Source organism: Gorilla gorilla, chromosome 12 (genome assembly GCF_029281585.2).
Source record: "Gorilla gorilla gorilla isolate KB3781 chromosome 12, NHGRI_mGorGor1-v2.1_pri, whole genome shotgun sequence".
NCBI lineage: Eukaryota > Metazoa > Chordata > Mammalia > Primates > Hominidae > Gorilla > Gorilla gorilla.
The window spans coordinates 134,220,687-134,232,966 of record NC_073236.2 but is presented as its reverse complement, the minus strand read 5'-3'; the positions used below and the strand labels follow the sequence as shown (position 1 = coordinate 134,232,966).

Here is a 12,280-nt window from a genome sequence, read left to right as displayed (position 1 = left end):
TTTACGTGACATTTTCTTTGTAAAGATGGAATTACGAAAAGGTAAAAATCACCATAAAAATAGAGTCATTTGTGACTCTAATCAGATGTGACTCTTAAGATTCTGAACATTATGTATCCAACAATGTTTATGGTTAACAAACAAACTACATATCTTGCTTATAAATAAGTATATAGACAGACACACACAAAAATGAAGTGAATATTGGCTCTAAAAAGATAACCAATGATCCTAATTATGACATACATTCAGTGGTTTAAAAAACAGTAGACATATTTCCATTTTACTAAATTAGGTTTTCAAGAGGTGCATTATTAAAGGCTATATTTTCTATTTGGTAGCCTAAAATTTCTCTAAATAGTTGGTTACTGTTAATGGCGCAAACATCTGTTTTCAGAAGTAACTATTATTCCTGTAAGAAGCATGTGTACTCTCAAACATGTTCCCATATATTTTTTAAATGCTATACTTATTTAAAAATTTTCCCTTAGGGAGCAAAAATAAAGTATACAGATTATCATTTTTTTCATTCTTCACTCGACTACGTCTAACAACATTAAGTATGTGGGGTGAGTCCATGCTGCAAAATAGCAATCTAGTTAATCTCTTGTGAAAATTGCCTGGCCTCTCCTATGTTACAGGGGGGATTCAGCTGTAGCACCCGCCTGTGCCGCCTTCAGTGCCTGCTTTAGCAATCCCAATCTTTGCTTTATCTTCTCCAACAAATGGCTCATGTTGCCTTGAACAGAAATTATATTTCTTGTTCGAAAGAGCAGATTTTAACTTTTATTTCCTCTAAAAAGATCGCAGCGCTATGAGAATAAAATCTATTATTTTTCACTCCTACTATATTCAGATCATTCTCATTTTAAAGCTAAGCATGATTTTTGCTATAGCGTAAAGATAGCAAATCAATATGGAATTTGCCAAAGATTTTCAAATGCATTCTTTTTCCGAGGCCAAAATGGTAGGTGCCCTCACACTTTGCAAGCAAATAATGAAGCTGAGCTGAAATATTTCAATCCTTTTCTCTAGAGTGTGGATTTGTCCTGCAGTTGTGGGGAGGTGGGTGTAGATTCACCTTGTGCTCCACCCCACCCTCCCGCCCGTGATGTTCCCAATAGCTGAAAAACGTGTGAGCTGTAAGAGAAAAACAAGACCTAGTGCTCGCCGTGCGGGAGTGAAGATGAGTTTTCACACACTGCCTTGGATTTTATACATCTCCAGACTTTAAGTCACCCAGTATGAATGACTGTAAATTCTTTTGGTTCCTATGGCCCTGGAAAGAATAAATTGCCAGCATTATCAAGATTTAAGTTGGTCTGAATATTCCAAGTATTCGATGCAGTGTTTTTCTTTAGGATGAGTCGGGGAAGTGGGGGACGGGGGCGGGAATGGGTTATGGCAATGGCGGTAATTTTTTCAAATCATGATCTGTGAAAAACACGGTATTATTTTATGATATTAGAATCCTCAGAGAAGATCCAATACTTAAGAAATGTAGTATTATTTGCAGAAGGGCACCTGAAAGGAAGCAGATTTGGATAATTTTCCCAGTCCTACACGGCTGATTTCTCTGGTGAAGGGATCCGGGCAGTGTCTTAGGAACTGCTCAAAGTTCCCAGATACCCAGCGCTGGGGGGTGTGGAGAAGGCGAGGGTGGCGACAGACAATACCTAGGAAGCGGTGATTTTCTTTAATTGCCCCCAGAATATCCGTAGAGGTAGTAGGGACTCAATAAAGAAACACAAAGGAGACGAACACAGCACGATCGCCGGGGTCCGCGGTTGCTCTGCGGGGCCCAGCGCGCCCCAGGTCGCGGCTCCCCGGCCGCCAGCGCACCTTTCCATCTCCAGGGAAAGTATTTAGACGGGAAACTCGAGTGCACCTTATTTTCTCTTTGGTTTATGAGTGACCCAGAAGGCTTCTAGCTCACAATCGCACGATTTCAGGACGAGGCTGCCGGAGAAGCGCTGGCGACCGAGGATGGGGGAAGGACAAAGAGGAAGAGGAGGCCTGGGAAGGAGAAAGGAGCGGCGGAGGGGCGGGGAGAGGACGGGGCGGGGAGAGGAGGGGCGGGGAGCAGACAGAGGGAGAAGGGAAGGAGGGCGCCGGGCCCCTCGCAGGGACGCCGGGCGGGGCGCGGGCGTGCTGGAGCCTGCGGGACCCAGACCCCGCTCCGGAGCCAGCCCTGGGAGTGGCCAGCTTGAACCCGAGGGCCCCGCAGACCGTTACTCCGGCCCCCGCCCGGGGCGGGGCGTGCGGGGGCGCGGCGCAGCCCAACCCGCACAGCCGCGTCCCCAAACACCACCGAGGAGGGAAAACAGACGGAGAAAAAGGACAAAACAGAAAAATGCAAAACGGGGGAGGGAGCTCACCGCCTCTCGAGCTTTAAATTGATTTCTTTGCCTTACAAAAAGGGAGAAAGGGAAAAGGAGAGCAGAGCCCACGTGCCGGGAAGGTTGTTGTCTTCAAGCGCCACCTTCCGTCGGCCAGGGCCGCCGCGGGGCTACCGGGCGGGCTCGGGGCGGCGACGCGGGGGAGCGGCCAAGCCCCGCGAGGGGCTCGCCGGGGAGCAGCTGCGCCCACCCCGGGGCAGGCCGGGCGCGGCGGACCGCGAGCCGGGCGGAGGCCGCCGTCTCAGGCTGGGCGCGTGCCCGAGTGTGTGCACCCGGGGAGTGAGCGCGCGCCGTCCGCTGTCGCCGTCGGGCCTCCCGGGGACTGGGCACAAAGGCGCGCGGGGCCTCTCCCGGGACCCGGTCCTCGGTTAGCGCCGGCGCCCGAACCAGCCCGGTTCGCCCCGGGCCGCCCGCTCCCCGTGGTGCCGCGCGCCGCTTCCGAGCGTCCCGGGAACAGGCGCATCTGTGCACACACGCGGATTTTTTAAAAATAACATATTTCTAGACATGCCTCCTCTTCCCCCACCCCCATCTTTGCAAAGCAGCCCGGAGGGCGGGGTGGAGGGGCGGGGCCTCCGAGTTAATAAAGGGAGATGGGCGGAGCCGGCCCCCAGCCATTGGCTAGCCGGGGGAGTGATGTCACCCATATGACACCCTGATAACTAGTTGAGAGAGAGACCTCAACTTTTTGCAGAAGGAGCGCGCGCGCCTGGGAGAGCTCGGGGTCCGGCGCTTGCGGTGGGAGCCACGAGCCGGAGAGAGGGGTCCCGGGCTGCCTCGACCGCCGTCGCCACCGCCTCTCCTGTCGCGACCGCAGCTCCCAGCGCGCCGGCGGCCGTCGCCGCCGAAGCCACCACAGCCGCTGTGTGCAGCCTGGAAGGGGGGGCGGGGGGGAGGGGGGGAGCCGCGAAAGCGGGGTGCCGAGGACTTTGCAACTTGCCCAGGAAGGTGGAGGGGTGGGAGGGGGAGGGGGACCTCCGCACGAGACCCAGCGGCCCGGGTTGGAGCGTCCAGCCCTGCAGCGGATCATGGTGCAGCAGGCAGAGAGCTTGGAAGCGGAGAGCAACCTGCCCCGGGAGGCGCTGGACACGGAGGAGGGCGAATTCATGGCTTGCAGCCCGGTGGCCCTGGACGAGAGCGACCCAGACTGGTGCAAGACGGCGTCGGGCCACATCAAGCGGCCGATGAACGCGTTCATGGTATGGTCCAAGATCGAACGCAGGAAGATCATGGAGCAGTCTCCGGACATGCACAACGCCGAGATCTCCAAGAGGCTGGGCAAGCGCTGGAAAATGCTGAAGGACAGCGAGAAGATCCCGTTCATCCGGGAGGCGGAGCGGCTGCGGCTCAAGCACATGGCCGACTACCCCGACTACAAGTACCGGCCCCGGAAAAAGCCCAAAATGGACCCCTCGGCCAAGCCCAGCGCCAGCCAGAGCCCAGAGAAGAGCGCGGCCGGCGGCGGCGGCGGGAGCGCGGGCGGAGGCGCGGGCGGTGCCAAGACCTCCAAGGGCTCCAGCAAGAAATGCGGCAAGCTGAAGGCCCCCGCGGCCGCCGGCGCCAAGGCGGGCGCGGGCAAGGCGGCCCAGTCCGGGGACTACGGGGGCGCGGGCGACGACTACGTGCTGGGCAGCCTGCGCGTGAGCGGCTCGGGCGGCGGCGGCGCGGGCAAGACGGTCAAGTGCGTGTTTCTGGATGAGGACGACGACGACGACGACGACGACGACGAGCTGCAGCTGCAGATCAAACAGGAGCCGGACGAGGAGGACGAGGAACCACCGCACCAGCAGCTCCTGCAGCCGCCGGGGCAGCAGCCGTCGCAGCTGCTGAGACGCTACAACGTCGCCAAAGTGCCCGCCAGCCCTACGCTGAGCAGCTCGGCGGAGTCCCCCGAGGGAGCGAGCCTCTACGACGAGGTGCGGGCCGGCGCGACCTCGGGCGCCGGGGGCGGCAGCCGCCTCTACTACAGCTTCAAGAACATCACCAAGCAGCACCCGCCGCCGCTCGCGCAGCCCGCGCTGTCGCCCGCGTCCTCGCGTTCGGTGTCCACCTCCTCGTCCAGCAGCAGCGGCAGCAGCAGCGGCAGCAGCGGCGAGGACGCCGACGACCTGATGTTCGACCTGAGCTTGAATTTCTCCCAAAGCGCGCACAGCGCCAGCGAGCAGCAGCTGGGGGGCGGCGCGGCGGCCGGGAACCTGTCCCTGTCGCTGGTGGATAAGGATTTGGATTCGTTCAGCGAGGGCAGCCTGGGCTCCCACTTCGAGTTCCCCGACTACTGCACGCCGGAGCTGAGCGAGATGATCGCGGGGGACTGGCTGGAGGCGAACTTCTCCGACCTGGTGTTCACATATTGAAAGGCGCCCTCTGCTCGCTCTTTCTCTCGGAGGGTGCAGAGCTGGGTTCCTTGGGAGGAAGTTGTAGTGGTGATGATGATGATGATGATAATGATGATGATGATGGTGGTGTTGATGGTGGCGGTGGTAGGGTGGAGGGGAGAGAAGAAGATGCTGATGATATTGATAAGATGTCGTGACGCAAAGAAATTGGAAAACATGATGAAAATTTTGGTGGAGTTAAAGTGAAATGAGTAGTTTTTAAACATTTTTCCTGTCCTTTTTTTGTCCCCCCTCCCTTCCTTTATCGTGTCTCAAGGTAGTTGCATACCTAGTCTGGAGTTGTGATTTTTTTCCCAAAAAATGTGTTTTTGTAATTACTATTTCTTTTTCCTGAAATTCGTGGTTGCAACAAAGGCAGAGGGGGCGGGGCGGGGAAGGGGAGGTAGGACCCGCTCCGGAAGGCGCTGTTTGAAGCTTGTCGGTCTTTGAAGTCTGGAAGACGTCTGCAGAGGACCCTTTTGGCAGCACAACTGTTACTCTAGGGAGTTGGTGGAGATTTTTTTTTTTTTCTTAAGAGAACTTAAAGAACTGGTGATTTTTTTTTAACAAAAAAAGGGACCATTGCAACTTTTGTTAATTTAATTTTTTTTTTTTTTTTTTTTTGGAGGGAGAAAACTGATGTCTTCTATGCATCCGATTCTTAACAAAACTGCAGGGAGCTTGAAAAAATGCAGACTGTACAAACGCTTACAAAAAAAAAAAACTGTGAACTGACTTAAGATCAGAGTTTACTTTTCAGATCAAATTGTTTATGGTTTTACAAATGTGATTTCTACTTGCCAACTTTTTTTTTGTAACTTGTTCCCTTATACCTCCTTGATTGAATACCAGACAGCCTAGACCTCAGTACAAAAGGTATTGAAACATTTTTGATACATAACAGACCTCAGTCTTTTTTAAAAATTAATATATTTTCAGGCGTATTTTTGTACAGTGAAAAGGGAACATTCTTGCTGTGTTTTTTCAGTAAGACTTTCAGGCACTTCTTCCCTTTTGATTTCTTTTTTTTCCTCTGTTTTTTAGCATGCAAGTATGTTGGTACGTTATGTCCTGGTTTAAAAAGGATTAAAATTTTAAAATAATCCTTACATCTAAAGGCCTTGTGGTTTAAAAAAAAAAAAAGCAAACTTTTTTTTGTACAGCTATAGTAGAGATTTGTTCAATATTTGTAGGTAAAGATTTATTGAAAATGGTGATATAGACCTCAGAGCTGTTATCTTAGTTTAAAGATTGTATATGTACTGTACTATAGTAGGACTTTATGTATCTCATACGCTGTGATGTGGATGGGGCCCCAGATGGAAGGTTTGAAACTGGATTCTCGATTTTTAGCAAAAAAGAAAAAAAAAGGCACATAGTTTAAAAAGTTTCTCATTTTGTGCAATATAATCTAAATAAAGTACAGACCATCTGCATATTTTGTAGCAAATGGTGGCAAAGCAGACTCAATGCACTGTCGACATCATTGCCTGTTTTTTTTTTTTGTGCTGGAAGTCTGTATCTTGACAATTTTAATAAATCAGCTGGAACTGATAGAAACTCGCATCGCCAATAGTCTCTATGGAAGTCAAACTGGAGGTCCTGTTGTCGCAGAGCATTCGGTGGTGAGGCTGTTGTATGCGCGGATGAGGGGAGGTGGCAGGAGAGAATTCTACATTTAGGGGGTTAGGCTGAAAAGTGTTCAATTAGCAGGCTGATTTCTTTTTCCTTTTCCGCTAGTTGTGAAAGACAGGGGAAGGGTGTTCTTTCTCTCTGCCCTCCCTTTCCATCTCCAGCTCCCCATTTCCTTTCTCACCTCCTCCTCCACTCCCTGCCTCTTCTCCCCACCCATCCTGGCGGGCGGGCTGCGCGGAGGCTCGGGAGCTGGCCGGGGAGGGGCGGATGGAGGGGCCTGGATTGCCAGCTCGCTTGGTCGGGGTCCTGTTCGCTGGGGCTTGTGTGTTCTCTGCGGCGGGCCGCGTCCCCGCTGAGCCTCGCGGTGACAGCCGCCTTTGGCAGCGAGTGCTCGGGGCACTTCTATCCCCGCCTCTCAAAGGGTGGGGACAGCCGTTTCCAGATTTGAATTTTTTCTGTTCTTTATTTTTAACGCTGCATCTTCGCGTGTGCTCAGAGGTGGTTGTTGGCGGAGAACGCCGCCGCAGTGTTTGACCTCTAGCGGTGAAGGGGGAAGGGGAAGAGGAAAGGAGAGAAGTGGTCGGTGTCTGTTTCCTTCTGTCCCCCGGGGCCGTGGAGCTGTCGGAGGGAAGGAGGACGGTGCGGGGCCGCAGGGGGCGCGGGGCGCGGCGGGATCCAGGCTACGAGCGGGAGGGAGGCGGGAGTCGGGGGAAGACGCGGCAGGCCTGCCGAGGGCACCCCGAGGAACATGGCATGGCCTCTGTGCGATCCGAGTCGCGGTCTCCGGGGTGCCTGGGAGGACCGAACCACTGGTGAGGGCGTGGGGAGCAGGGGGTGGCAGAGGGCACCCGGGCGGTAGCCCGGGACGCACAAGGCAGAGCCCTGACGCTCCGGGTCCCCGTGCCTGGCTCTTCTTGCCTCGCCACCGCGTGCTCCTGGGCGCGCCCCGCCGCGGGCCCTTGAGGCGCGCGGAGACACCAGCGCTGGCTTCCCGGGCCCGCGGGCCGGGGAGGCAAGCCTTGGGGCTGCGGGGTGAGAGGAAGAAAGCAAACCCGGGGAGCAGGCGGCTGCCGCACCCGCGCACCCCGGGCCCTCACCACGCCCTCCCCGCGCGCCGGCTCAGGGGCTGCCCCGGAATCAGCTCCCCCGGGCCGCCGCAACAAAGGTGGATCCGCATCTTGATTGTTCTCCGGGAGCCTCCTGGGGGCTCCGGCGGCGGCGCGGGCGCGACCCATCCCGCTGGCGCTCCCCGCTCGCTGAGCACCGTTTGCCTGTCCACACCCCTTCGCTCCCCACCATTTTTCCTGACCGGCCTGTGTCCCCGAGCCCTCGCGGCAGGCCCGAGCAGGCGATCGCGGCCGGGCACGCGCGCCCCGGGCTCCCGCCCCGCTTCCGAGCATCCGCCGCCCCTTTTCTGCTGGGTCCGGGAGGAGGGAGGCTGGGAGGCCGCTCGGGGCCCAGCGTGCCAGCCCCGGAGTTCAGCCTCCCGAGCTGCGGCGCCTGCAGCGGAGGAGGTTTGCTGTGGCTGATTGAAACTCACTGCAAAATCACCACGACTCTTTCACCTACTGAAATGATTGACCGAGGTTTGGCCTTCCATTTTTACTGAGATTTGGCGAGACCGAATGGAAGCGTCCGCACAGTAACTGCAGCTGCTAGGCCAGAGGGGCCCCGGCGCCCTTCCCGCCTCCCCTCCCGCTTGCTTTTGCCTTACTGGATCTTACCACCACCCCACCCCCGGCCCCCCGACTGCGAACTCGGGCCTCTCACCCGCCCCCCAGCCTCCCGCTCTGGGCGAGCCTCCCCAGCCCCCACCCCTGGGATGCGAAGCCAGCAAGCTTTTGCTGCAGATGGACAGGTTTCTTTTCTGTGGCTTTTTTCTTTCGATAAACCATCAGATTTCAGTAGTACATTTGGGAAAAGAAGGGGCTGATGGCGTTAACCAGGTTCTCAATATAGAACTGGATTTCTGGAGTTGTTTACCTTACCCCACACCCCCTCAACATGTAGACTAATGCAGCCATTGGTGGTACATTTATTTTAGCCACGAATAATTGAACCAGCGGTTTACAATGGACACTTGCTCCGTGCTGGTGATTTTATGTGGCAGCCCTCTGCTGCAGTTCCGAAACTTGTTGGCAACGTAAACCCATTGATAGGCTGATCTATGTATTTTGAAAACCTGAAAATTTGGCATGTATTTTCTGTTTTAATCATAGATGAATCTTGGACATTTTCTGTGGTGAGGTGGAAACTTTAAGTAAATTAGTAAAGTAATAATTTGGCTTCAGAATGGGAAGAGATAGTCAAGATTTTTTTTTTTAAAGCCATGTGGCCTAACTTGATACAAAAATAAAAGTAATTGGTTGGCAATCTAAATTTAAAACCTGTCAGAACTCAGGACAGGCGCTTCAATGCGCTTTTTAACAATATTTAAGGCTGTTTTGATGAGTGCATTGTGAGAATCATCTTAATGAATTCTATATTGAATGTCTAAAACATAATATAATACACACGGTATTCTTGCCACTGGATAGTCTTCAATAAAAGTTTAATTGATTTTTTTTTTTGTTGGTCTCTTAAGTAAGTCTTATTTTTAACTAAGCATTGACAGAATATCTTAAAATGGTAACCTGGGGGTTGGGGGTGGGCGCTGTGTGCACGGCAGCCTAGCCAGTGGGGATCCTGCTGTTTATTATAAGTAGTTCACAGACTCTGATGGCATTTTGGTAAGCTTTCCATCTTTAAGAAATTGAACCAGCATTCTCTTATTAATTCTTTAAACTGTGGAAGTAATTTCCAGTTATTACACTCTGATATGCATCCCTTTTATTTAAAAAAAATGCTAATAAAAGGCAGTGTACTTAAACTGTGCTTTGCAAATATTATGTATGTTATGAATGACTACAGACACTGGGCAAATTATTTGTAGAATGATTATCCTTTAGCTAGAGAAAGAAATCATTACAACTCTTTTGGGCAGAGATGTTTCTTTTTAATGTTAATCAAGGGGAAGTGATTTAAATATGCATAAATGTAGCAGTCAGGGTGATTTAGTTGCTTTTTTCATGAAAGAAAAAGACTCAAAAGACAAGACATTTTTCTCTTCTGGGACTTGAAATCATAATCATCTGATACTAGTACAGTACAAGAAATTTACATTTGTTTTTTACTTCAGAATTTAAGTGACTTTTGCCCAAGGAATTTGAGAAATAAGGCAAATAAGTTGCTCTATTTTAAAGTAGTCATTCAATATAAATATATTATATCAATCTTAACTTTTTTATTCTCTGATATGATTAATAATATGTATATTCTTACTTTTCTTCTAATGGGCATATGTATCCTTGTGGACACTTTGAGAGAGATTTTCTTGGACTCTCCCATTTATAGAATCTTTATACTCTTTTACTGTGTGGTTCCCTGCTTTTAACGAATTTCTGAGGCAAATATATTTGTGCTTTTTTCTTATGTAGGAAGACCAGCGAAAATAGCTTACTGAGTTGTCAATTTTATCAGTAGATAAGAAACTTTCTTTATTACAGTTTCAGGGAAGATTTTTTCAGGATATTTCTCAGTTATTCTAAGGGCCAAATTTTGTAAAATTTCCATTAGGAATGTCAGTTTCAAATACCCTTTGTATAGCCTAAGCCTGTGAGGATAACAAGAATGAGCCTTACCTATCCTAACACAGGGATTTACAAGTTCCCAAAGTAACCGTCTCCATGTAACTCTTGACATACTTTTCTGAGATTGGGCTTATTTTTATTATTGGTTCTTTCTCACTGTTCATTCTATTTGATTTATTCTACAACATCCCCTTTTATTTGATGATCTGGAAAATTCTGCTCTTTGATAACAACTCAGGATTTTTTTGTTCAGTTTTGGTTTTTGCCCTTTCCTGTGGAGCCTACGTTTTCAACCACAATAAAGATGAAACAAAATTTATGAAACTGAGCTCTCTTCCATTTTACTTACTGCTGGCTTTTTTTTTTCCTTGATTCCTACCATACCTTCGTTTTTTTCATTGTATTTTTTTAACACTACCTATATCCATTAGCTGCCTAATTAGTTTTATCGGTTCCATGTGGATGCAGTGAGTTTATAAGAGAATTTCACAAACAAGTAGTTTTTTAGTGAACTTAAAATAAACAGAATTTTAAAGGAGACCTATTTTTATACTCAATAAAAGCACAAAAAGTGCAGAAAGTATAAAACGGCTTACAAAGGGAGACACAAGTTCATAGTGTTCCATGTATAAAAGTAATAACTTTATTGGGTAGAGATATTCTTACAAGATCTAGCACCTCTGCCAGTGCACAGATAGGACTGTTTTAAATGATTTGGGAACTTCTGGTTGCCTGCAGTTGTGAACAGAGAACTTCTCTACAGAGAAACAAACCACTAAAAGCAATATGACCGAGTTGAGATGTGGTTTCCAATGAGCAATTGGTGAATTTAAGCAACCTGGATGTGCATATGTGGAGGCTCCCGTCTCACTGTTTGATCAAACTTCTTTTATGTAGTCATGTAGACTTGATTTTTTCTGCTGTGAAAATGAAAAAATAAAGCAATATGACAAAAAGTTTAAAAATGCATAAAAAATAGGATTTCCTCTAGGCTCCTCGAAGAGATTTTTTTAATGTGATGCTTGTCTTACTTTCTTAGACACATTACATTTCCCCTTCCAAAAAAAAAGGACAACTGGAAGTAATTTATCATATAAAGAATTTTGATCAAATAGATATTGACAAAGGGCCCTCTGTCACATTTTTCTTCATCCAGCTTTTGTTCAGAAACAGTATGCCTCCTCCCTTGAATCACATAGGGAGAAACGTTATACTCCATTCTCATTAATTTCCCATTTTGTCTACTTTTACTCTTGTACATATGTTGTGGGTTTAAGAGTCTTTTGCATTTGTTCTGTGACACCTTTTTTTGAATTGACTGTTTTAAAACGGAGGCCTATTTTTTCCGGTTTGGGACTCCTAGTGGTTATGGCATCCCATAATGCTTCGTGACGGCCACCAGGACAGAACCACCTGATGTTTTAGAGCAGTTTTCAGCATGACACTGTTAACAAGTGTGTATTTTCCAAGGCCACATGAAACTTACTTTCTTAGCCACTCCAGGTTTGGGAGCAGAAAAGCTGAAAAACCCTTTTGTGTAGAAGTCTGAGTGGTTTGTGGGGGGGACCTTTTTTAGAGTTTGCATGCCAGCGCACGACCTATTGCTGTGAAACAGAGAGAAGGTAAAGCTACCTGAGGCAGTGCGCTGGAGGATGAAGTGTTTGATAGCACTAGGGGGGAAAGAAAATGCATGGCAAAGTTTCGTCTTCTCGTAGACTATCTAGCATGCAGAGTGTAGTGTGTTGAAACGGTGTATGACATTGCTGTATCAAAGTTGTAAAATTAAGCATTATTTATTGAAAACTATGTATTTTTTTGTAAAAACCTGATCACATAGAGAATATCAGTGGCTTGTGCTTGTGCTTCGATCGAACCAGCTTCTTGACCCACCCCCCCTTGGTATGCAGTGTTAATGCTCAGGGTTGAAAATAGTACACTCCAATGTCTCTTTTGCAAGAGTTTTTCACAGAGGATTACATTTGTTCAAAAGACTCTAATAAAATTGTGTGATCAATCTTCACTCGTGGTTTTTATGTGACTTTTTTCTAGTTTTGCATTTGATAACTGCTGTTTAATTCTGAAAATGTTGTCTCAAACCAGATGTCAGGGACAGGCTTGAAGATTCCTGATGTCTCAGCACCCAGCACGGCTGTCAGCCTCGGCAGGAGGAAGACCACGGAAAGTGAGTTTTCTGGGCAGGTTGGAGAGCTGCTGACAGTGGGAATGAGCATGGTGATTACAT

At 49.2% G+C, this 12,280-nt stretch overlaps 1 protein-coding gene across 1 annotated transcript; it reads left to right on the top strand.

Annotated features, from left to right (window-relative positions):
• Positions 1-3,061: 3,061 nt before the first annotated feature.
• Positions 3,062-12,058, top strand: SOX11 (SRY-box transcription factor 11). The gene has a single exon (XM_031008327.3). It carries the CDS (start codon positions 3,428-3,430, stop codon positions 4,751-4,753), a length of 1,326 nt encoding a protein of 441 aa, XP_030864187.1. The 5' UTR covers positions 3,062-3,427; the 3' UTR covers positions 4,754-12,058.
• The last annotated feature ends 222 nt before the right edge of the window (positions 12,059-12,280 follow it).